General features: G+C 38.2%; 1 protein-coding gene across 10 annotated transcripts in view; it reads right to left on the bottom strand.

Moving 5' to 3' along the window:
- Positions 1–26,118, bottom strand: part of BICD1 (BICD cargo adaptor 1) — a 172,499-nt gene that overhangs the window by 90,142 nt on the left and 56,239 nt on the right. For all 10 annotated transcript variants that reach the window (XR_012503928.1, XR_012503929.1, XM_074357303.1 and 7 more), the window contains exon 2: positions 17–229. Coding sequence is in view for 8 of the 10 variants with exons in the window: in XM_074357303.1 (XP_074213404.1) it covers positions 17–229 (213 nt within the window). In the remaining 2 variants the exon portion in view is untranslated. The remainder of the gene's footprint in view (positions 1–16; positions 230–26,118) is intronic.

Genomic DNA, 26,118 nt, shown 5'->3' with positions numbered 1-26,118 from the left:
TGTGCTGTCGGTTTACCTCCTTCAGGTCCTGCACGACGGCCGTGAGCCTCTCATTTTCTGCCTGCACGTTAGTGACCACAGCCCGGCTCTGTTTCAGCTCGTTCTGCATCTCCAAGATCTTCCCCAGATAGTAAGCCTCCTTCGACGCGGACTCCTGCAGAAGCGTCTCCTCCCGAGTCTCGCCATCCTCAGCAACCTTACGGTGGATGGAGAAGGACTGGCCAAACGCCTGCACAGGATTTGGAAAGAAAAAAGAGCGCACAATGAAACGCATCGCAGCACAACCGAACGGACTTGGGAACATGATTTGTTTTGCTTTGTGTGTAAGGAAAGCTACTCGGCAAAACTTGCAGAAGCAAAAAACACATAGTTCATGTAACAGGCTAGCAGCTCTCACGGACACGAAATACTTCAAATTCAGTTAATAAGGGGAAAGAGAATTTTAAAAGATTTTGCTAAAATATATATATAATGCATTAAAAGAAAACTTGAAAAATATAGCTGCTTGTTTTATGTTACCATTTTGAGACAAATCCTATTAAGGAATAGCCGGTTCAGTGCTAATGAGCCCATCAAAATTCATGTTCTTATTTGCATTCTAGGAAAAAGTCCTCAAAATAATTTTCAAGAAAGAAAATAATAGTTTCACTAGCTCTCTAATACTTTAGTGGTAAGAAAATACCAATATGAACAGTATCCTTAAGAGATAAAATCACCAAACAGCATTTGAACTGCCTGGTACCACAAAAAGACACTGCAGTGCATTCACTGTATAAGAAAACATTTGTGCAAAAAGAAATACAGGGGGAGGGATAGCTCAGTGGTAGAGTGTGTGCTTAACATGTGGGAGGTCCTGGGTTCAGTCCTCAGGACCCCCATTAACAAATAAATAAACCTAATTACACCCCACCCCCCCAAAAAGAAATGCAGAAGAATTACTCAGAAATTAATGAAATTGGGAAGCTACAGGGGGTGAGTGAGGATGAGGCGGAAATGAAATGGGTGAGGGAACGAAATACGATACGAGGGATCACACTTCATGGGAGTCACACTTTTCTAAGTAAGCCTTTTCATACCGTTCTGACTCAGCACTACAGCAGTTTCACATACTTCTCAAATAAGTAATAATTAAAATCAGCCTCCGTGTGTCCAGGGACCGAAATGGAACACAAACAGTAACAAATGCACCTGGCTGTACTACGAGTGAACAGCATAACCACGCTGAAAGGGGTCGATAAGAAAAGATCCAACCAGAGTAATTAATTCTGGAAATTGGTATTTTGGCAATACACCGTAAAGTATTAAGAAAATTTTAAATTAGCATCAACTGTGTGTCAAGCACCTCAGCTAGCTTTTTCTTCACAACTACTTCCCCACGTCAATGTAACAGAAAGCTTCCATGGCGCCATTTTCCTTACTCTGCCTGAGATAGACTTAGGCAATCTAGGGTTCTCATCTTATTCTCAGCGCATAGGCAGTGCTCTCTTGGTGACTAAAACAACCCCTAAGGCCTTAACAGCACGTGAATTTATCTTTCTACCCTTGATGTAAAGTTTAAGAATTGTACTCTAGATCCAGCACCAAAGGAAATAAAACATTTCCTACATATACACAGAATAGATCTTCAAAAGAGTCAAGTATTGAAATTGAACTCATATTTATTGCAGCTTAGAAACCTTAACTGAACATATAGGGGCCTACAAAGTTAGTCATCATTTTTTTCCTTCATTGGACCTGGTTTGGAAACCAATGGAAGTTTGCAAGTTTATCCAAGGACATTTACCATTTTTATCCCTTGAAATAGAAAAATAATACCAATGCAGCACAGGTTACAGATGCCCCATGATCTACACTCGCAAATCTGCTGAGAACTAATGCTACTCAGAAAATACCTGCATCTTACAAGGGCTGGTGAAGGAGAAAACAACCCCACTTTACCTAATCCCTAATGGTCAGTAGCTGGAACTGGGCATGAATTTGGCTAACTGTTGGCTTACCAGGCCTGTCTGGCTCTGCCAGGTACCACCATCCTCCATCACTGTTCCAGATCTCCCCTCACAAAGCTGGACCCAAGAGAAGAGAAACTCTCTTTTTCAAGGCTATTGAAGCCTCATGCTTGGCAGAAATCACAAATTAGCTTCGATGTCTATTTATAGGCACACCTGGGGCAGCCATGCTTCCAGTTATATTTTGTTCAGATAGCAGATTCCTTTTAGACACTGCAATCATTTCACGGGTAATTTTTATTTGAAATTAATTGAGGTACAATGACATTTCTATACCATTTTATTATGATTTCTCATCATGTGTAGCTATAATTACACAATATCACCTTTAATATATTCCATTACAATGGATCACGGCCGCTTTCAATTACATGCCAGGGGAAGCCCAATTAGCTGTGTAAGTACCTTGCTTTCTCATTCTACTCACGTGACTCTTTTTTTAAATTGAGGTATAGGCAGTTTACAATGTTGTGTCAATTTCTGGTGTACAGCACAGTGCTTCAGTCAGACATGAATATACATATATTCGTTTTCATATTCTTTTTTGCCATAAGCTACTACAAGATATTGAATATAGTTCCCTGTGCTACGCAGTATAAACTTGTTTATCTATTTTTTGTATAACAGTCAGTATCTGCAAATCTCAAACTCCCAGTTTATCCCTCCCACCCCCCTCCCCCATCACATGACTTCTTAACTCAAAGAAAATTGGTATTTTTCACCTTCGTGTTCCAGACTTTATGTTAACTGTTAAGCTAAGTATGTAAGGAATTTTCATACTTATTATTCTTCATAATATGGAAGACAAAACAAATCCAAGTTTGGCTAGTGTATTTAATAGTGCCGTATTATCTTTAAAATATGTGTCCTTGGTTATAGAATTTTCATTCTTTCATCTTAAAAACTGTGGCAGAGCCATATCCTAGGTCACTCAAGGACATTAGACAAAATATTTTTTATCAGAAATACTAAAATGTATTCATTTGTTTGTTCATTCACTCAGTAAGTATTTACAGAGAACTGTAACAGGCACTGCTTTAGGCTCTAAGGAGCAGCAGTACTGTAGGAAAAAATCTCTCTGCCATTGGGAGCAAACACTCCTGTGGAACACAAATAAATCAGTAAGTATGTGGCACCATGTTGGAAAAGTCCTAAAAAGAAAATGAAACCCAGGGTCAGAGCATAAAACAGCAATGACATGTATCTGTGTCGTCCAGCGTGGTAACCTCTGTCCCCGTTTGGCTAATGAGCTCTTGAAACGTGGCTAGTATGACCAAAGAATTAAATTTTTAATCTATGTAATGTAATGAGTGTTAATTGTCACAATTGGCTAGTGGCTACCATGGTGGACAGAGCAGGGATAGACAATAAGGCAGGTGCTGAGAGAGGGAGCCTCCTTTAGAGGGGACAGTCAGAGAAGGGAGGGACCTTTGAGCAGACACCCGAATAAAGGAGGGTTGAGCCAGAACCTGACCTTCCCCCAGAGGAGCAAAGCTAAACTGAAGCTTTGCTAAGCAAAAACTACAGCGTAGCCAGGGTGCCTCTCTGAAGACTTCTCAGTGGTGGTTCCTTAAAGTTGCAGCCTCAGCACTAAGACCTGGGGGCTCCGGGAACGTTTACACATGATTTAACGCAGGGGAAGGAGACGGTTGTCAACTGGCCTGTCACTGGAAGCCACCCTCCCCCAATGAACTATATTACCTTCTTTGAACATATAATAAAAATTATTTGACCAATAATATTTCTCTGTTTCCTCGGCTGCCACAGTATTTAATTCCACATTAAATGCTCTGCAGCAATTCACTGAAATACCTTAAGTTTCTGGTACAGCTATCTCCTGTTTACTCTATGCCGTTTTGAGTTTTTATTGTATTTATCCCACGGTATTGGTTTCTTTCATTTTAATCTATTTCAAATACTTTTGGAGTAAAAAGAATATATTATAATCCCAGCAAATGGTTTAAACGATATTTAATTACCATGTTTTAAGTTAAGTCTTAAGGAAAGTCCACATTAAAGGACAGAGTTTGAGAGTTTAATAGAGCTGTTAGTTCTATGAAGGATTAATTCTTATTCCATGGAAAACAGTGAGCCCAAAGGATCTCATGAAGTGTACATGCATGCATACATGTGCACGCACGCGCGCACGTGCACACACACGCACACACACACACACGCGCACACACACACACACACGCACACACACACACACACACACACACACAAAGTGGTAAACTAGCTAAACTTCTTTGAACTGGGTAAGAAACATTTCCCAAACCACTATGTTCCAGCAGCGAAGTGTCTTAGAAGGTATGGCCCAATTAGAAAACAAGGGATCAAATGAACTTATATATAAAACAGAAACAGACTCACAGACATAGAAAACAAACTTACGGTTACTGAGTGGGAAGGGGCTGGGAAGAGGTAAACTGGGAGATCGAGATTTGCAGATACTGACTGGTATATATAAAACAGATCAGCAAGATTATACTGCATAACACAGGGAAATATATTCAATATTTTGTAGTAGCTTATGGAGAAAAAGAATATGAAAATGAAAATGAAGATATGTATATTCATGTATGACTGAAGCACTGTGCTGTACACCAGAAATTGATATAACATTGTAAACTGACTGTACGTCAATAAAAATAAATAAAAATTAACTGCTAAAAGAATTTGGTAATAAAAAAAAAGAGAGAGAGAAGAGAAGGCATCACCTTAGGTGAGACAACCCAAAAGTTCGCAGCTGGGAGAAATCCATTTCTATGACTTACGTGGCCCAAACCTTATTAGGAGTCATAAGGTTCCCCTAATATTGAGAATTAAGCCTGATCCTTCAAAGGTAGATGTACTCATAGGAGGCAAAAGAGGTTAAAGATGTGAGCTCCTTTACTGGACCAACTCTGCCACTTACTAATTGTATGACACTGAGCAAGTTACTGAACATTCTGTGCCTCAGTTTTCTCATCTGTAAAATGGGGGTAATAATGTCTCTTTCAGAGTGTTGTTGTGAGGGTTAGAGAAAATCTATGTATCATTTGGAATCGCTCTTGGTACAAGTACAGTCAGTTCACAATAATTATTGGCTATTAATTACAGGAAAAATATGTGCTTTGGGAATCAAATGTATTGGGGTTTAAATCTGCCTCTTGTAACATTTTTGTCAAGGTTTTGAATTTCTGTATCTCTGTTACCTCATGTGGAAAATGAGAATGATAACATCTCCCTTAATGGTAAGAACAGACCAGGTCTAAAGGTGAGGATATCAGATAAGAGGTACAAATAAAATCCACGGCAAAATGCCTTGGACATAGTAAATGCTTTTCAGATATCCGTTCCCACCCTCTCTCCCCTGCGTCTGGAAGTCTTGGATGCGGTGCTGGCGGGCTGGGGCTTCCGTGTGTAACAGTCTTCCTTGGGCCTGTGCACGACCCAGCAGGCTGTTCCCCTCTCTGTGGAGAGTAGCTCCCCACACATTTCTGAAACACTGAAGCACCAGAAAGGGAACTCTGATGTATCATTTTTTCTTATTAAGCCACTAAAAATGTAAAAAATTTCTCAAGACATAGGCTCTAAGAATTCAGTTTTATCTTCTTTTAGTGAGAACTCTTTCTTACCTTCTCCCATCTTTTTCTGGCTTTTAACCTAACTCCTATCCAATTATAAATTCCATCCATCTGGGAAACACAGGATACTCGATTACCGATTTTTGATTCTCATCTTGCATTCTGTAAACCATTTTTAATTTATCATAAAAATTAAAAACATGCATTTTTAACTTGATGAGACTAATCGTAGGGTTTTTTTTTTAGCATCTATCAAATATCCTTAGCTGATTTAATCACCATATTACATCGCTACACGGCATCATTCTAATAAATAACATACCGTATTTTCTATACTTAACTAAATATTCTATGCTAACTTGGTTTAATGACCCAATTTTTCCAAATAATACCTAATAGACTACTATTCAAATATATCTTTACTTAAAGCCTGCATTTTTTTTTTCCCTATCCTTGATGGTTCATAACTGTTGCCTTCTATCTGCTTAACAACCTCCTTTTTCTACTGTTTGGAGATTTTTCTAAATTTTGTTGTTATATATTGAATATATACAAGACAGGATTTATGACAAAATATAAGCACAAAAATAATATCAAAATGAATTTCTGTAGTTTAAGAAATAGATCATGATCCATTAGCCTCAAAAACGTGTCTACCCTTCCTTGGTTCTTTCTCCCTCATTGCACCCCAACCCCTCCCCAAACAAGCACTGTCCTGAATTTTGTATTTACCATTTTCTTGCTTTTCTTAAAAGTTTACTACATATGTATGTATTTGTAAGTAATACATTATTTAATATTGCTTTTGAAATTCATATAATGGAATCATTCCATAGGCATTCTTTTGCAATTTGCTTTTTAAACTCAACTTTAAATTCCTAAAATTTATCCATTTTGATTAGTGTCCCTATGGTTCATTTATCTCTACTTGTACAGTCTGCTGAATAAATATATACCTCATTTTAATAATACATTCTCCCAAAAATGAATGACTGGATTGCATCCCGTTTTTTGTTATTACAAACAATGTAGCAATGAAAAATCTTATGCACATTTCCCTGGCTAGCACTTCTCAGAATACATTTGGTGAAGGAACAGTTTTATTTCTAACCCTTGGTGGACTAGTGATTTTGCAAAATACAATAAAAAATCAGTTACTGTAAGCACACATCTACCACATGACCCAGCCATTTCATTCCACATAGATTTGTACACAAACGTTCACAACATTATTTGTAATAGTCAAAAACTGAATACAACTGAAATGTCCATCAACAGGTGACTGGATAAACAAATTGTGGTATATCTATACAATGGACACCACCAAACTGTCTTCCAAAGTGTCTGTACCATTTTGCATTCCCACTAGCAATGAATGAGAATCCATATTGCTCCACATCCTCACCAGAATTCAATTATTCAATTTTTTATTATTAGATTTCACAGACAAAAAATTGTATTTCAATAAATTTAACCAAAACAAATATAACATAAGGGTAAAAAAGGATTACAGAAATTGTACCATCATTCACTAAACATATGATTAATATAAACCACATCTTGATGATGACCTGCAGGAAATAATTTGCAAACCAGCGGTGGTCCCCAGAACCACCTGAATAGCATTATCTTCAGCCACATGTGTAAATCTCTAGCAGTGCTTCTGAGTCCTAAGGGCCCATTAGAATCACCTGGGAAGTTTCTTAAACCTAAAGAAACACCAGCTTCACCTCTAAATATTCTGAATTAACTAATTTGGGACAGAGGTTCTCAAATATTCTTGGTTGAAGGTACACTTGGTGTCTAAAAACTTTTTTCATGGCATTCCCCAGGACAAAAGAAATACAAAACAATTCCATTTATGAAATAGCTAAGTCCAGGCAACTCAATAAGTCTTTATGTAATAGAAAAGAATAAATCTGATTCCATATTAGATCTGTGCCTTTGGCTTTAACCCTGTGCTCTGTTTCCTGTGCTCAGTCTTGCTGGCTCTGCACCTTTTGTAAAAGAACGTTGCCTATAGTCTGAAATATACAGGAGAGCCCATTCTCAAGGCTCTGACCTTTAAGGGTATTAACACTTTTGCATTCATAGAAAGATAAAAAGTTGCAGAATAGAAAATAACATTTGTTTTGTTGGAGGTTTACAGGGACTCCAGGACCGGACTCTGTGACCTGACCCACGTGGACGGTTGGAAGAAGAAAAGATTCTGACACCAAGAAGTTTGCAACAACCACCCACACCCCCCTCCCCTTTTTAGTATAAAAGGAGCCTGAATTCTGACTTTATGTCCTAACGACATAGTAGCTGTTTGGAAAACTAATGCATGTAAATTGAAAGAAAAACATTTTAATTTCATTCTTGAACACCGCAATTACTTACAAATGGGATGTATGCACCTGTTGGGCACTGTACAACTTCTCAAACCCTGGAATCAAACTGGATCCTGCCATCTTCATTTCCACATTGATTTTCCTGTGGTATCTCTTTTATATGCATATACATATTATTTTTTTATTTAAGTGTAGTCAGTTTATAATGTGTCAATTTCTGGTGTACAGCATAATAGTTTAGTCATACATGTAAATACATATATTCATCTTCATATTCTTTTTCTTTATAGGTTACTACAAGATATTGAATACAGTTCCCTCTGCTATACAGTATAAAATTGTTGTTTATGTATTTTATATATAGTAGTTAGTATCCACAAATCTCTAACTCCCAATTTATCCCTTCCCACCCTCTTTACCCCCAGTAACCGTAGGTTTGTTCTCTATGTCTGTGAGTTTGTTTCTGTTTTGTAGATAAGTTCGTTTGTGTCCTGTTTTTTAGATTCCACATACAAGCACTATCATATGGCATTTTTCCTTCTTATTTTGGCTTACTTCACTTAGAATGATGATCTTCAGGTCCATTCATGTTGCTACAAATGACATTTTATTCTTTTTTATGGCTGAGTAGTATTCCATTGTATAAATATACCACAACTTCTTTATCCAGTCCTCTGCCAACAGATATTTAGGTTAGTTCCATGTTTTGGCTATTGTATATAGTGCTGCTATGAACACTGGGGTTCACGTATCTTTTTGACTTAGAGTTCCCTCTGGATATATGCCCAGGAGTGGGATTGCTGGATCATATGGTAAGTTTATTTTTAGTTTTTTGAGGAATCGCCATACTGTTTTCCATAATGGTTGCACCAAACTGCATTCCTACCAACAGTGCAGGAGGGTTCCCTTTTCTCCACACCCTCTCCAGCAATTATCGTTTGTGGAATTTTTAATTATGGCCATTCTGACTGGTGTGAGGTGATACCTCATTGTGGTTTTGATTTGCCTTTCTCTGATAATTAGTGATATTGAGCATTTTTCATGTGCCTGTTGGCCATTTGTATGTCTTCCTTGGAGAACTGCTTGTTTAGGTCTTCTGCCCATTTTTGGATTGGGTTGTTTGTTTTGTTCTTATTAAGTTGTATGAGCTGTTTACATATTCTGGAAATTAAACCTTTGTCAGTCACATCATTTGCAAATATTTTATGATGTTGGTCTTAAAAGAAACCACTGACAGGGAGCTGGCAAGAAGGAAGTGGAAGGAGCTTCCAGTTGAGGGTGAAAGGTTTACAAAGACCTTGAAGGAAAAGGGAAGAGCATAAATAATTCTTGTTTACAGATCATCTGAGGCCATGAGAGTGGGGGCCAGTTTAAGGAAAGCAGAGCTTGGCACAGTACAAAGAACTAAAGGGGAAGTGTGAGATAATGAGATAAGTAGGCTTAGAGGTACCTCTCAACCACCAGCATGAGAAGGATGGGGGAGGAGAAACAGACTCCCAGGTAGGAGCACCCAACTGCAAGTCAGGGTATTCAGACAGCCTTGTCAGAGAGCACAATTGCTGTATTTTTATTACTGAGTAATTCACCCCTAACCCTGACCCTATGGAGGACTTTCCCCCCTTCCTCACTATTTTTTTTCACTATTTTTGGAGCACTTATATATTACTCTTACATATCATTCCTCCCCAAAGAAATGTATTTAAAAGCCTGTGAATACTAACTACTATATATAGAATAGGTAAACGACAAGTTTCTTCTGTATAGCACAGGGAACTATATTCAACATCTTGTAGTAATTTATAATGAACAAGAATATGAAAATGAATATATGTATGTATATGTGTGCCTGAAGCATGATGCTGTACACCAGAAATTGATATGTAACTGACTATACTTCAATACAGATAAATAAATAAATTTCAACCCCCTCAAGACAAAAACAAAACAGAACAAGTAGTTATGTGAGAGCTTCAAGGAGAGTTGGCCCTCCCCAAGAATCATCATTATAAAAGATTTTTAAAAATACAACGCATGCTTGTTACTCCGAGATTTGTGATACAGGTGGAGGCTGGTCACAACACCTAGGAGTTGAAGACAGAAGACTATAAATCCTAACCCATGCTGATGAAGGCTCTCTCCTGTCTTACTTATGGCTGATCCATATCTTGTCATCATACTAGTGTCTTAACTAGTTTGTCGCAAGTTACCTTGAGACATCCAGACTTCAGAAGGTTAATCTTATCTCTTAGGAAATATAACTGTTAACTTTGAAGGTATATATACCAATTGGCTGTCAGGAAAGCTATCTTCAGGCTGCTAAGTGTAACTTCCTTGGTAAAGTGCTTAAATTCCTTTGTCAATAAGAAAACATTAAAGCTTTCGTCCTTCAGGCCTGACTGTAGTAGTTCGATAACCATGAGCAGATTCTTTTCTTCAAATCAATACTAGTATGAGGGAGAGGGTGTAGCTCAGTGTGTGCTTAGCATGCACAAGGTCCTGGGTTCAATCCCCAGCATTCCATTAAAAAAAAATTAAACCAATTAATCAATAAATAAACCTAATTACCCCACCCAATTTTTTTTTTAAATCAATACTAATGTGAATTTTTTTCACAGGCCCAAACATTTCCTCCCCAAGCCCTACTCCTATCAGTGTCTTTAACTTTTAGGGAGAAATAAGAGAGTGGAATTTGGGATGCAGACATCAAAGATTTAAGTAATTTATCCTCCCCACCCTTTCTCCATTGGTAACCTTAAGTTTGTTTTCTATGTCTGTGAGACTGTTTCTGTTCTATAAATAAGGGATAAATTAGGAGTTTGGGATTAGCAGATACAAACTGCTACATATAAAATAAACAACAAGGTCCTACTGTGTAGCACGGGAACTATATTCAGTAGCTTGTAATGGCCTATAATGAAAAAGAATATGTATATATACGTGTGTGTATATATATATGACTGAATCACTATGCTGTATACCAGAAACTGACACAACATTGTAAATCCAATATATTTCAATATTTTAAAAGAAAAGTAATTTGAGAATGCACTTACATAGTTTAAAAAAAAAAGATGTAAGTAAAATCTCAGAAAGGAGAAGATGCTGTGCTTTGAACGGCAGCTGTCTTCCCTTGATGAGGACGGTGGCTGGTGAACTTCTCATGTCTGATCACGTGTGGCTGGCCTGCCAGATGTTAGTTAACCCCCAGCCCATCTCACACTTCCCTTTGATTTTATGCCTCATCACATCTCTGATGTGAGTAATATCCAATATCAACAGGGCAGATGTGGGAGTCCGGGAAGGAGGAGGGGAGTCAGGGAAAGAGAATGCAACACTGGTTAACAGTGGGGGGCAGGCCGGGAGGCGAAGGTGTCTGATTTGCACATTATTTGGCAACTTCTTTTAACTGAAAATCAGTATCTTTCTCAGTTTATATCAGACGCTTCCAGGTCAAAACGGCCACGTCAAAGCAATAGATGTGAATGTCAGGGGACTCCTTCTTGGGGCACATTCTAAGTTCTAATTCCATATCCTCAACAAGCTGCTCTCAGATCTGGCACCAGATTTCCTGAGTAAAACTGTGAACCTAGAGACAAAGCTTTTCCTTGTGGGCAGAAAGGAAGAAATAAGTCATCAACTTGAAAATACTTCAGTTCAGCCTTAGTTAAAATTAATGCACGAACCCATGGGTGATGAAGGTATTACGGAGAAACTTCAAGAAAAATAACTTCAGTGCAGATTATTTAAGAATTCAGGGTACTTGCTTAAGAGCTCATTGAACAAAGAACACAAGAGACAGGCACAAATTTCTACTTTAAATTTGCACACGCTCTGTCTCTTTTTAACTAGTAAGTAGCTCTTAATATTGAGTAAGTAATCTCAGGGAACCTCTGTGGTCGGTAATTTCAAACTACAAAGGCTTTAACCTGTAACTTTAAGGTTCATTATAGAAAACTGAACTTCTTAGAACGTACATTGTAGATAAAGGATTGCTTATGTAAAGTTGTAAACTGTTTGACACAGTTGATTTTGCTCACCTACCTTGTTATAATTAACTTACTGGCTGTGACTTCATTAATCTTGTTACAGTTAACCTCACCCATGTACAAACTCCTGCTAGACAGTAATACCTGCTAGACGCACATATTAAAGATACTGTCCTCCCAGTTAGATGGTAAAATAAAATAGCATTTACAGCAGATTCACTCTCAAGACTGCAATGCATAATGTCATTCGTCCGTGTACTTGTCAAGCTGTTTGCCCAGGTGAATGATATATTGTTCTAATAAGAGAGCTGTTTGCCCAGATAAGCAGACTGTTCATCCTGATAAATTGATTTGCAAGAATCCCCTAAAGCAAACAATGAAGTTAGTTATTTATTTACTGTCTAATCTTTCTGGGCAAGAATTTCCTGGAGCAAAGAGTTAAGTCATGTTGACACACGTGGGTTCATTCTAATACAGCCTCCCTTTCCCACATGTGAATAACAAAATGGTTAAGGAGGAAAAAAAAAAAACCACATAGAGGGATGTTCCACCATTCAGTTTTAGAGGCTGGTGAGTAGTTGAAGCTTGGAAGTTTGTAACAGAAAAGAACAAGTCTGACTCCATATTAGATCTGTTTCTGTGGCTTTAACCTTGGGCCCTGTTTTCTAGGCTGAGTCTCGCCAGCTCTGCACCTTTTGTAAAGAATGTTGCCTTTAGCCTGAAATATACCAGAGAGCTATTCTCAAGGCTCTGACCATAAAGGATATTAACACTTTTGCACTTATATAAAGATAACAGGTTGCAGGATAGAAAATAACACTGCAAAAAAATGCATAGAAAAAAAAAGTTGCAAAGATGTAGGTTTTACAGGGGCACCATGACCTGACCCACGGGGACAGCTGCAAGAACAAAGGATTCCAACACCAAGAAGTTTGCAACAACCAACTACATCTCCTCCCCTTTTTAATATAAAAGGAGAATTCTGACTTGGGGATGATGGTTCTCCAAGACATTCGTCTGCCATCTTCTCCACCTCATCTCCCGATTTATTGGCCTGTAGTGAGGCGAGCAGAATGAGTTTGGATCTGGTAACAAGTTCACTGTAGAAGAAACTGAGACCCAGAGAGTTTAAATAACTTGCCCCAATTCATATAGCCAATTAGTGAGAGTGGGCAACACAATCTAGACATTTTGCACCAAATCCAATGTTCTTTTCATTACATGACTTAGCTCCTTTGAAAGAGTCCTTTAAACATGGAAAAATGTAGATAAATAGTCTTTTATAACACTTGTAAATGGTTCCCAGGATGGCAAGTACCTCCACAAAGGTAATACAGAGATTAAAGCAAAGGCACAGCATTTGCAAAATGATCAGCTCTAACACATCTCACGTACTTCACAATGAGGAAACTCAGATGTGAATGTGAAGCCTGCTATCGCGGCTCTGTGATCCAATACAGTAGCCACTAGCCACATGCAGCCATTTAAATTTAAAGTAATAAAAGTTAAATGAAACTTAAAAATCAGCTCTTCGGTCACATCTCTGTATTTCTGCAGCAGAGATGTACACGCAGGCTCAGCAGCTTGGGGAGGTATGTTCCGTCTGACCACTTCACTACAAAATGCACATCACTCCAGTAAATGTGCACCATTAACTAAACCAGCAAGCAAGGTTATATTGGTCAGGATAGGGTAACACAGAAACATGGAACCACAAAACCTCAATTTCTTAACACGACAAAGGTTCATTTGTTCTAACTCATAGTTCAAAGTAGATGTTTCTGGACAGGTGGTTCTCCTGGATACATCGCCTCTGAGCAGTGATTTAGAGACAGGCTCCTCTGTATTCACCCTGACAGTGATGACAGAGAAAGAGAGAGAGAGAGGGTGGATTCTGCCAGATGTATGGGAGCTAGTCCGGAAGTGCTGTGCATCACTTCCCCATAGTCCACTGGCCATAAATAGTCTCCTGGCCCCACACAGATGCAAAGGGGTTGAGAAAGGCTACTTTCCTCTAGACCCAGGAAGAAAATAAAATGGGGTGGTGAGCACAGAGAGCTACTTCTGCCACAGAAGTCAGCAACACACAAACCTCATCACGCAAACAGATGAGAATTTATTTACGGCAAGGCTCGAGATGTCTTAACTATAGCCGACCTTACCCTTATTCAAAGGTGTTCCCTGCTCCTCACCATGGGATGATTTTACATCCCTGCCACGCTGATGCCACGCTAATGGCTGCACGTCTGGTGGGGCCCCTCTCTGCAGGACTGCACATCCCCAGAGTGGCCATCTGATGGGGTCTGTCAAATGCGTGTGGCATGACATGCACTCCTTTCAAGCCATCATATGTTTCCACTCCGTTTTTAACCCCTGCACTCAAAGATCAGCAAAGCCTCAGAGAGGAGCTGCTCCCTCGGCTCACATCTCAGAACGACAATGATGTGGAATAGAGTCTTAGCTCCCAGCAATGGAGGTCAACCCCTGTTGTCACAGGTCCCTGAAATGCTGGGGGTTGTTTTTTTAACCAGAGCATGACTTAGCCTAAGCAATAAGGCATCAAAACCATAACAGTGGACTGGCTCTCTAGAAGCATCATAAAAGAATGGGAATTGCTTATGATTTGTGATTAATAATAAAAATTTCCTGTGACTATAGAGAATGTGACAAAAGCAATCATTTAAATTAGGCACAATTTGGGCTTAAGGTTTTTTTTCCTGTAAAATTACTTCCCAGATCCTGGGAAAGGAACTCTGCCAGTGGCTTGAGGTGGTGGAGTCCCTGCTTGCCCTGCCAGATAGTGGGGCGGGGTTCTTGGTGGGGCTGCTTCTGTGTTCTCTGGCACTGTTAGTTCAGACACATGAAAGAGTAGGGACTTCCACCCGGACGGAACTTATAATCACATGTTCCTAAAAACTGACTTACAGATAAACTTCTGGAATTCAGCAAATCATACTGAAAACCACAGAGGAGGTTCTGCAGGAATGTAGCTAAAAGGAATAGAAAGTGTATAGCCTTTATATTAAACCGTAAAACACATTTTATGAGTTGAAGAAAATTTAGGTTTCATAAACTTTGCACACAGCAATGAAAATCCAAAGATCAGAAGCTGAAAGAGAATTTAGCTATCTAATTTATCTATTTCCAAAGTTTCAGGCAAAAGGAGTCCCATGGCAAAAGGATTTTTACCATCCGCACTTTGCGTTTCTGAAGTCTAAATTCCTTTTGCTGTCATTTTAAGCAAATTCTTATTAGGTCTTCACCTAGGATGGAAAACAATCATCACTCATGTAACACTTCAGCTATAGTCAGTTACTGACTATTCAAAGCCACAGAGTAGCAGAAGATCAGTGCGATCAGGGTACCATGAAAGCAAAGCAATACATATGTCTTCTCAAGACACCTGCACCCCAGTGTTCACAGCAGCACTACATACAATAGCCAAGACATGGCTAATTGTCCATTGACGGATGACTGGATAAAGAAGTTGTGGTATATTATACGATGGAATACTACTCAGCCATAAAAAAGAATGACATAATGCCATCTGCAGCAACATGCATGGACCTAGAGAGATCATAGTAAGTGAAGTCAGACAGAGAAAGACAAATATCATATGATATCACTTGTATGTGGGATATTAAAAAAGAATGCAAATGAACTTATTTACAAAACAGAAACAGACTCATAGACATAGAAAACAAATTTATGGTTACCGAGGGGCAGGAGAGGAGGGGGTGGAGGGATAAACTGAAGAGTTTGGGATTTATAGGTACAAACTACTACATATAAAACAGAGAGATAACAAGATCCTACTAAAAAACACAGGGAACTACATTGATTATCCTATAATAACCTATAATGAAAGAGAATATGAAAAAGAATATATACGCATATATCTGAATCTCTCTGTTGTACACCAGAAATTGACACAACACTGTAAATCAACTATACTTCAATTAAAAAAAGATGTTTTCTCCAATAAAGGCACTGCATCAGATGCCATCACAGGCAATTTAAGCATTTTACAGTAACCTAAAATGTCAGCGTTCTTCAATAGTCCTGGCTATGAGCGTCAATATTGCCGTTTTAAAACTAATAGCAAAACGGCCTCAAGGCCTGTAGAAACACAGAAAATAAGAAAATCAACACAGAGTTTTCCAACCCATTGAACAAACAGAGCTCTGTAAATGACAGGCGCCAAACTTCATGATAAATTATAGTAACACTTTTAACTCTCCTGTATGTCTAGCCCTTTGATTTTCTCAAAACAATTTCTAAAACTTTAATGAATGGAAATACTACAAATCTCATTTAAGTATTTTCTGTGCACAGTGCCAGAGAGTGGGGACCGCAAAGAGCCTTTTCCTTGACGATGAATCATCTGCTTAGGACACAAATTTACATATAAGAAGAAATTGGAAAACTACAGTACAGAATGCAATTGTCTGTACCACAGGAAATCAAGTTTTTCCCCTTCCCCTAAAATCAGAAGGATACATTCAGATACTTACCACCACCTCTCTGAACGTGGTTGTTAATGAACAGTTTCCTGTTCTATGCTGGTATTCTTTAAGTTCTCCTCCATTTGGAATGGAATGAATTTAAGTAGATCTAACAAGCATATACCGGCAGTTTTTCATTTGTAGCAGCTAATTAAAAACACCTGCAACATTAGTCTTTGTAAACAGAATGCATCTTAGAGCAATTGCCATCACAATTCCTCCAGACACCAGAGTCTTACAGTGCAGACAGATCAGCAGATTACTTCTTCCCCTGCAATTTGCTTTTGCTTTGGCTGAATTGATGAGGTACGTATACGCAAAGAGACAAATTTAATGCCACTAAAATTACATAGGTCAGTGTTTTTCTCTGGTAGAATTACAACACGTACATTCCAATAAGAAGCAAAAAATTGCTAAGAAAATTGAATTACGTTCTAAAAGCCAGTGAAAGAGAAATATTTTTCGATAGGATCATTAGTTTGGCTGAATTTTAAAATGTGCTGAAACATAATCTTTCGTATAAAGCATAAGATAACCAGCTGTCTTACTGCCTTTACATGCATAAAAATTTACATGCATTTACCATCAGGAAGGGCTCCTGATTGTAAATGATTTAAATGATTTCAAATGTTAATTAGAAAAAAATCAAGTCTACACGTAATTGTTTTCATTTTATAGCCAGAATTAGTACACACCATGGCATTCAATATGACAAATTAGCAAAAAGTGGAATTTTTTTGTAAACAATTCTTTAGTTCTTTTATGCATCTCTTCTAATGCCAAAGACATTCTGAACTGATTCTGCTTCCACCGTATAAAGTAATATTCTAACTTCTGGGTAAAGATGGATGGAAAGCATTTATTTTTTTATCCCTCCTGAGACTCTTCTAAAGCTACAGTAGAATTTATTTTTAAATGTGTACACACTTATGTACATACAAGAGAATGGGATGGGAGCCAACAGCAGCAAGCTGTTAAAAGCTGGGATACACGTGGATGATGAATCACTGACATCTCAGGCCTGAGAAACTGAATGTCCCTCAGTAACTTTCTGGTAAGGATTAAATGAGATAATGGATGTTAAAAAGTCGGCGTCTGACCATTGATAACTTAATAAAATGTTTACAAATGGTGATCTTTTGGAAGACGGCATGACATTTGATTTAGCAGGACAACATTAGGAGGAGAATGTCACCTGTTGCCACCAGAGCTGTGAATTACTGAAGGAAGAACTCTATTTTAGACTCCTCAAGGGGACCGTGTACTTCCAACAGGCTGAGGGTAACCTTGTCTAGGAAATCCTTTGCAGAAAAAAGTGAAGAGACCCAAGGGAAAAGCATATTTGGAAATAGGATAACATAAATAAATAAAAAATCTGACCACAGGAAATGAGAGAAAGGTCTGACTCCAGAATCTTAAGTAGATGTGTGCCTGGTGCCTGTTTTAAGGCATCTGAGTCTCTCTCTGGTTGGAAAGTAAAGGGCAGCTGAGACTCTTCCAGAAGACATTTTAGAAGACACCCATCCACGAGGAAGGTGGAAAAGCAGACCTAGAAGCGGGTGAACACAGGGTCCAGACAGAAGTCCCCAGGGTTCTCTGAGCCGAGCACCAGAGCTGGCTGTCGAACCCACGAGCTCAGAAGCACTGAAGTCCACATCTGGACGTCACTGGCTGTGCGCTCGTGGGAAAGGATGCCTGAGAAGGACATTCTGGTCTGGGCTCGGCTGTGCTCAGTGAGTAAATAGGGCTTTGCTTCTTTGCCTGGTACGGGGAATCCTCTGCTTTAAGCCCTCTTTAACCCTGTTTACAAAGATAAGAATTACTTCGGCCCAAATGCAAAAACTACACATTAAAAAAAAAATCAGTATTATAGCAATGAAAATATTTTGCTGATTTCCATAGTTTTAGTAAAATGAGCACATAAAACATCAAGAAAGTAGAAATTTAGATTCCTTTATCATTCAACGTACTGTTGGCGATCAGGACAGGCGACCCCAAAATATGGTACCTCAGCATATCGAACATTGTAGGATGAAGGACTCTGAGAAAATGACAGAGGCAGGGAAGGTCATTAAACCCTCGTGTGAGACACGCCCTCCCCATATGGAAAGAAAGGGACATCCTTCACTGCAGAGACAAAGGGACACAGAAGAATCCAAAGAAACCAGCCTCGATAAGGCTCCCCCAGGCTACTTCCCTAATCTCATACCCTGACCTATCGTATTTCTCCACAAATGTCCCCTCTTCATCAAACTCACTAAAAAATATTGAGCATTATAAAAATACTCAGGTTTAACAGTTTCTTTGGGTCTTTGTTGGCTGATGAAGGCTCCCACATCAAATAAAATCTGTATTAAATAAGTTTGTACGCTTTTCTCCTGTTAATCTGTCTTTGCTTAATTTACAGACCCAGCCACAGACCCTAAGAGTGTCAAGAAAAGCTTTTCCTCCCCTGTGCTATCCTATCATTAGGTTTTAAGCACTGGCTGGCAAAAATAGGAAGAAAAACAATTTACCTCAAAATGTGTTCAGTCTATTTTAAGAAGGGGTCGATACTTTTTCTGTTACAGTCAACTTCAGGTAATATGGATTGATAAATGTACCAATAACATATTTCTCCTTTGTAATGTACACTTCATCTAGAAATTGCTTTTATCATTTATTTGAAATGTAAGTATGTCCTTGGAATTGTTTCTAGTGGGAACGGCATCTGGAATCCGGTATAAGTGGGTTTCTCCACAGAATTGCTTCAGCCCTTGAGGTGTGGCCTGCAGTTTCTACAGAGACACAAGAGGGCTACTTTAGACAGAAAAATGCAAAGCAGGGCCCCTTCACTTGTGGAATAACTCTCTTCAACAATATCTTCTTGCAGACGTATTTACTTTTCAGTGTCCTTGAAAGAACTATGAGGCGAGTGGGAAGGGACAGACTGGGAGTTCAAAATTTGTAGATACTGACAGGCATATGTAGAATAGATAAACAAGATTATACTATACAGCACAGGGAAATATATACAAGATCTTGTGGTAGCTCATGGTGAAAAAGAATGCGGCAATGAATATATGCATGTTCTTGTAAAACTGAAAAATTGTGCTCTACACTGGAATTTGACACAACATTGTAAAATGACTATAACTCAATAAAAAAAGTTAAAAAAAAGAAAAGAACTACGAAGCATATAGCCTGTTCTTTTTGTTAATAGTTTACACACTCCAAAACCCATCCCTGTCATCTGTGGAGAAGAGTGGCTGCTCTGTCACAAGTGGAGTGCTGTTTTAACCAAGGAACAGCTTTTTTCCCCCGAAATGAAGTGTGAGCCCCTTACCCAAAGGCACAAGAGCAGCTCACTCATCCACTCACCGCAGCTGAAAGGTGCAGAGTGACCCCCGGCCCGCCTGCCCCAGATGCCCCCGACGCCAGCCTGCGCTGGGCCAGGACCACCAGCAGCAATAACAGACAGCTCCCTACACCAGCATGGGGGAGAGCTGCCCACGTTTTTACCTACCCCGGCAGTTGCCAGGCTCCTGTGTATGTTTCACACACTACTGAGAACCAGCAAGGGGCCACCTGCCTAACTTTTTTTTTTTAAGGGGGGAGGTAATTAGGTTTATTTATTTAAATGGAGGCACTGGGGATTGAACCCAGGACCTCCTGCATGCTAAGCAGGTGCTCTACCACTGAGCTATTCCCTCCCCGCAATGCCTAACTTTTTAATATCGCTAAGTCATGAGACTCCTGCCTCTGTGGTCTGTGTACCAAACAGGATCTCCTGGAGTAGAGTCTCCAGCTTAAATTGAACCAAAGCTCATCAAATTTGAATCAAATCCGAATCAAATCCAGCCCTCCATTTCTGTAAAATCAGTGTAACCTTCACCCTGATCCTGCCCTGTCTCACCTTTCTGTCCTTTTCCCAGAAACTGCAGCCTCCGTCCCAGCAAGGACTGTGGTCAAGCCTGCTTAGCTGCAGCGGGCAGGCGCCAGCACTGCAGTCAGGTGGATGATCCTCGGACCACGACCTGCTCTTTGTAACGCTCGCGCTCTGACCTCTCTGATGCAACGCCCATTCTCTCTTAGTGGGCTGTTCAATGGTGCTCCCTTAACATTACAAATCAGAATGATTCTGAGTTCTGAGAGTGACCCATAAGAAGTGATGCCTTCCCTCGAGCAGCCTACTATCTAATTAAGATGTGACTAAATCTGATGAAATTACGGCTGTACCAGGAAGAGTGTAATTCAGACTGTAAGTGGTTTAGTAATTGATAGTCCCAGTCCCAGAAACAACTTCTGCTCCTTCTCCTTGTTAAGAGTGAAACAAACCAAAACTGCCCATCATCACACAACCACATGAGCACCGAGCAGACAGGGTCATCCTGTGCGTGCGGAATTTTCATTAATACACGTTCTAAACACGTGTGTATCACTATTTTTAACAGCTGCGAATAATTGCATTAATCCTTCATGTTGTTTCTAAATTTTTATCATTATACGGAGTTTTTCCAATAATATGATTTTACATAAACATTTAGCCTCTTTTAAAATCATTATAATTTTATTATAATGTTATTTCAAATGGATCAAAATCTGGATAATGTACTGTCACTTTATATGCTAATCAAAGGTAGCATTAATTACTGAAGAAAATGTTCTGATCATATTGTTCACAATATGAAATTCAATTTTTATTTTTTTTATTTTTGGTGGGGGGAGGTGATTAGGTTTATTTACTTATTTATTCTTAGAGGAGGTACCGGAGACTGAACCCAGAACCTCTTACATGCTAAGCATACACTCTACCACTTGAGCTATGCCCTCCCCCAAATCCAATTTTTATATGGCATGAAATTCATGAAAAATATAAGGCTACTCCAACATAAAGCAAAACATGATTATTAGATCACAGATCTTAGACATATGATCTAATGATTGTATGTCTTACTAGTTTTAACATATTTCTCAGATAGCTTTCCCAAAAGGCTGTAATAATTCACACTGCCTCCAGTAAATGTGAGTGTATTCTTTTCTTAAATGCTCACCAGCACTGCATATCATTACCCATTTTGCCACTCTGAGGATAAAGAATGGTATAACAATGTTACTTTGATATACATTTTCCTAACTAAAACTAAGGTTGAGCCTCTTTTCATGTTTGTTGAACATTAAGATTTCCTCTTCTGTAAAATCCTATTCCCATTTTTTGTCTTTTGTAAGATTTATTTCAGGAATACTAAAATAGTTCATTTTCAGGAAATCGATGAATATAATTTATCATATCAACAAAGAGAAGCAAAGGGAAACACTGAGAGATTCCGACAATGTACTAGTATAATTCTGCAGTTAAGTAAAATAGAAAAAGCTAAAAAATTTTAAATATGATAAAGACTATTTACCAAAAGCAAACATCATACCAAATGAGGATGCATCGAAGCATTTCCATTAAAATCAGAAACAAAACCATTTCCATTAAAATCAGAAACAAAAAGCACAACAAATATCTCCATTACTATTGAATTTTTAAGGAGGTTCTATACAAGAAAATTAAATAATCAGTAAAGTATCATAAAAGATAAAATTATATGTATCAGCAAATTGTACAATTACTTAGAAAATCAGACATGATATTTTAAAAACTCTAGTTCTTATAGAATGTTGTAATGTAACTTAATATCACATACAAATCAGTAGATAACATACAATGATCTTATGACCCAGCAATTACCCTCTTGGGTATTTACACAAGAAAAATGAAAGCATGTCCACAAAAAGACTTATGCAAGAATGTTTAACAGTAGCTTTGTTCCAAACAATCATAAACTAAAAATGACTCAAAGGTAAACAGATAAACAAAATGTGGTGCATTCATATACTGAAATACTCTCGGTGGGGGGACGTTATAGCTCAGTGGTAGAATGCTTGCCTAGCGAGCACAAGGCCCTGCGTTCAGTCCCCAGTACCTCCATGAAAAAATAAATAAACCTGATTACCTTCCCCTCCAGAAAATCAAAAACAAAAAAAAATTTTTTTTAAATACTGTCAGCAATTAAAAAAGAACAAACTGCAGAGATAAGTAATACTGATGAACCTCAAAAATTTTACATTAAGTGAAGAAGCCCAAACCAAAGAGCTGTATGGGCTGGTTTATAGGAAATTCTAGAACAGACAACACCAATGTACAAGGACAGGAATCAGAACAGTAATTGCATCCAAGGGGCAAGAGACAAGGGGACCTTCCAGAATGATGGAAATGTTCCGTATCTTGATTGACACAGCGGTCACTGAATTGCACACTTAAGATCTGAGCACTGTATCATGTAAACTCTACTTCAATGTAAATAATATCTCAATCGTACATCAATGAATCGGGAGGAAAAACTTTAGGAAGGAGAAACTGGGAAACTTTTACACTGCTGCTAAAAATATGAAATGGTGCAGTCACTTTGGAAAACAGTGCAGCAATTTCTCAAAAACCATAAAATGAACCAGGTGTTCCATTTCTAGGTACCTACCCAAGGAAAATGAAAACATTTCCACACAAAGACTCGCCTATGATGTTCACAGCAGCCTTATTCATACTAACCCCAAAATGGAAACAATCTAAATATCCAACAACTAATGAATGGACAGACAAAATGTGGTATATATCCATCCAATAGAATATTTTTAGCAGTAAAGGAATGAAGTCATCAACATGGATGAACTTCAGCAACATTATGCTGAGCGAAAGGGGTGGGAAGGGATAAACTGGGAGTTTGAGATTTGCAAATATTAACTACTATATATAAAATAGATAAACAGCACATTTCTACTGTATAATACAGGAAACTACATTCAGTATCTTGTAACCTATAATGAAAAGAACATGAAAACGAATATATGTATGTATATGTATGACTGAATCATTATGGTGTACACCAGAAATTGACACAACATTGTAAACTGACTATGCTTCAATTTAAAAAAAACAAAATTATGCCAGGTTGAAAGAAGCCAGTCACAAAGGTCACATAGTATATGATCTCATTTACATGAAATGTCCAGAATAGGCAAATCCATTGAAACAAAAAGTAGACTAGAGGTTGCCTAGAGGTGGGGATGGGAACAGAAATTAACTATAAATGAGCAAGAGGGCAAAAATGTTCAGTACATTTACGAAAAATCATTTCATTGTGCATTTAAAATGGGTGATTTTTGATATATAAAGTATATACTTCAAAAAAGTTGGGTTTTTTTTTTAATTAAGGAAAAAATGAGATAATCTTCCCCAATTATTTATTGGGAGCAGAAATCCAAGGATGTTAAAAGTCTTGTATGTGGTAGAAACACATTTTTTTTTAAAGAAAAGGGAAAATAGCAAAAATTGTTGAATCTCCTCTTCAACTCTTTTTAAGACACATTCATTCGACCTGCTGGAATAAAATGGTGAGCAAGGTAAATATGATCTACCTTGGGCTTACATTCAAAACAGGAAAAAAAAAAAACAAAACAGAAAAGATCAGCTAATAAATGCTTGCAAATAACAAATACTATAAAACAAATAAATGAAGCACTAATAAAAATCAATCACGTTTCCCTATACTTACAATAGCCAGGTAGAATGAGAAATTTTTTAAATTCCATTTCCAAAAAACCATAAAATATTGTAGGAAAAGAACAAATGCTATATGAAGAAAACTAAAACCCATATTTAAAAAGCACGAAAGATTTGAATAAACAAAAATACGTTCCATACTCATAAAATCAAAAGATGTAATGTGATTCCAGTTAGAATCTCAATGAGGTTTTGGAGCTAAATGATTTATAACTACATATATTGAGAAACAAAAATCTGGAAGTAACCAAGAAAATTATAAAAATCAAAAATAATGAAGGGAGCCTCTACTATTTTTGAATTTCTGTGAGTGACAATGTTTTCAAACATTATACTGGCCTAATCATAGGAAGGTAGATCAATGGAGCAGAACAGGAAATATGGGAAAAGATGTGACTACTGACACAGAGATAGCAATTCATTTCATAGGGTAGTTTAATTATGCTGACACAATTGGTTATCCAACTGGAAGAAAATAAATACAGAATAATTCCAGTGGATGAAGGCTTTAACTGGAAAATATAATTTTAAAAATTTAGAAGAAATTTAAGAATATTTATATAACTTAAGGATCTGGTAGACATTTTCTGTGTAAACCAGAAAATAAACTAGAAAGGAAAATACACATACACTTCACAGTGTAGACGTTTCCTATTTTTGTCAGGCAAAAGATACATAAACTCAATAGAGAAACAGCACAGAAGAAAAAAACTATTTTCAAGACAGACAAAATTATAATATTCATAACAGACAAAGAACATCTATGAATTATGGGGGAAAACAATGAAATACCCAAAAGAAAAACATGATGATGGCTTTTTATTTCAACCATAAACAAGATTAAAATCTGTTCAAGAGCATCATGTAAAAGCCATTTTAAAACTCTGTAGGAAGAAACAGACTGTTTCTTTGTTTTGTTTTCTGATTTAATACAAAAATAGTTTCTGAAAATCTTGCTAAGAGACCATTTGTGGAATAAGCAATTCCAACAGAGTTCACATTCGTTTACCCAACAAATATTTACTGAATTCCAAATATGTGCAAGTTTCCTAAGCGTTTGATGACTACATCTGGTAACTTTATTTAAGTTTAAGTGATTTTTTTCAGAGAGGAAAACCAAAGTAAAAAACCTGGCTCATAATTTCTAAAGGGCTGATGAGCACTGGGCTTGGAGCAAGACATTATTGTTTCAGGGTGTCTGACCTGTCTCTGAGCTGCGATATTTGTAAGAAAAGAGGCAAAACTCAAGTTACAACTAGGTGAGCAAGACTCTGCTTTCCTTCTTTCTCCCTCCATCCCTCCCTCCCTTCCTTTCTTTTTTCTTCCCTTCTTCCTTCCACCCTTCCTCGCTTCCTTAAGAGAACATTTACAAAAATGATCCCTTAAGCTCTCCCAGATAGTTGAGAGAGAAAGTTGACACAAAGCTTATCTCAGCCCTGCAGCTGCTAGTGTTGAAACAGCCCATCAGGTAAACAGGGCAGAGTGCTGGGGAATTCAAGTGGAAGCTTGTATCTAGGATGCAGACAACTGATGGCAGTTGGCTACAGCACTACCTGAGCCAGAGCGGGACCCCTGGCCGGCCAGCCAGCGGAGAGCAGAGGCAGGTGGTAAATTCACGCATTTTATGTTGTTGATATTAGTTGCGTTATGCTGTCAACTGGCATAACCATACCTGGTGACGCTGCTTTGACAACGGAACAATGCACAATTAAAGATGAGAAACAGAATGGAGAATGACTTGGCCTGAGGCATAGCATGGAATGGAGATCAATATAACCAATGTCTAGAACGTGAGCACCCAGCCGGCAAAGGCCTTGCCTGTCTTACTTAACAGTGGACCCCCAGCTCTGGCACGTGGTAAGCACACAAAGGAATGGGAGATATTCTGGGTGCAGGGCAGAGGGGGTAGGGATAGCTCAGTGGTAGAGTGCATGCTTAGCACGCACCAGGTCTTGGGTTCTCCCCCAATACCTCCATTAAAATAAGTAAATAAACCTAATTACCTCCCCCACTAAAAGAATTTTTTTTTAATAGTTATTCTGTCCTACCCATGTCAGAGTCTTCTGTGAGTAACACCAACCCTTCATAAAAGCCCTGAAGGATTAGACACTTCAGACTTCCCCACGCAGGAAAG

This window comes from Camelus bactrianus, chromosome 34 (assembly GCF_048773025.1).
Source record: "Camelus bactrianus isolate YW-2024 breed Bactrian camel chromosome 34, ASM4877302v1, whole genome shotgun sequence".
Lineage (NCBI taxonomy): Eukaryota > Metazoa > Chordata > Mammalia > Artiodactyla > Camelidae > Camelus > Camelus bactrianus.
This window is presented reverse-complemented; position numbering and strand designations above follow the sequence as displayed.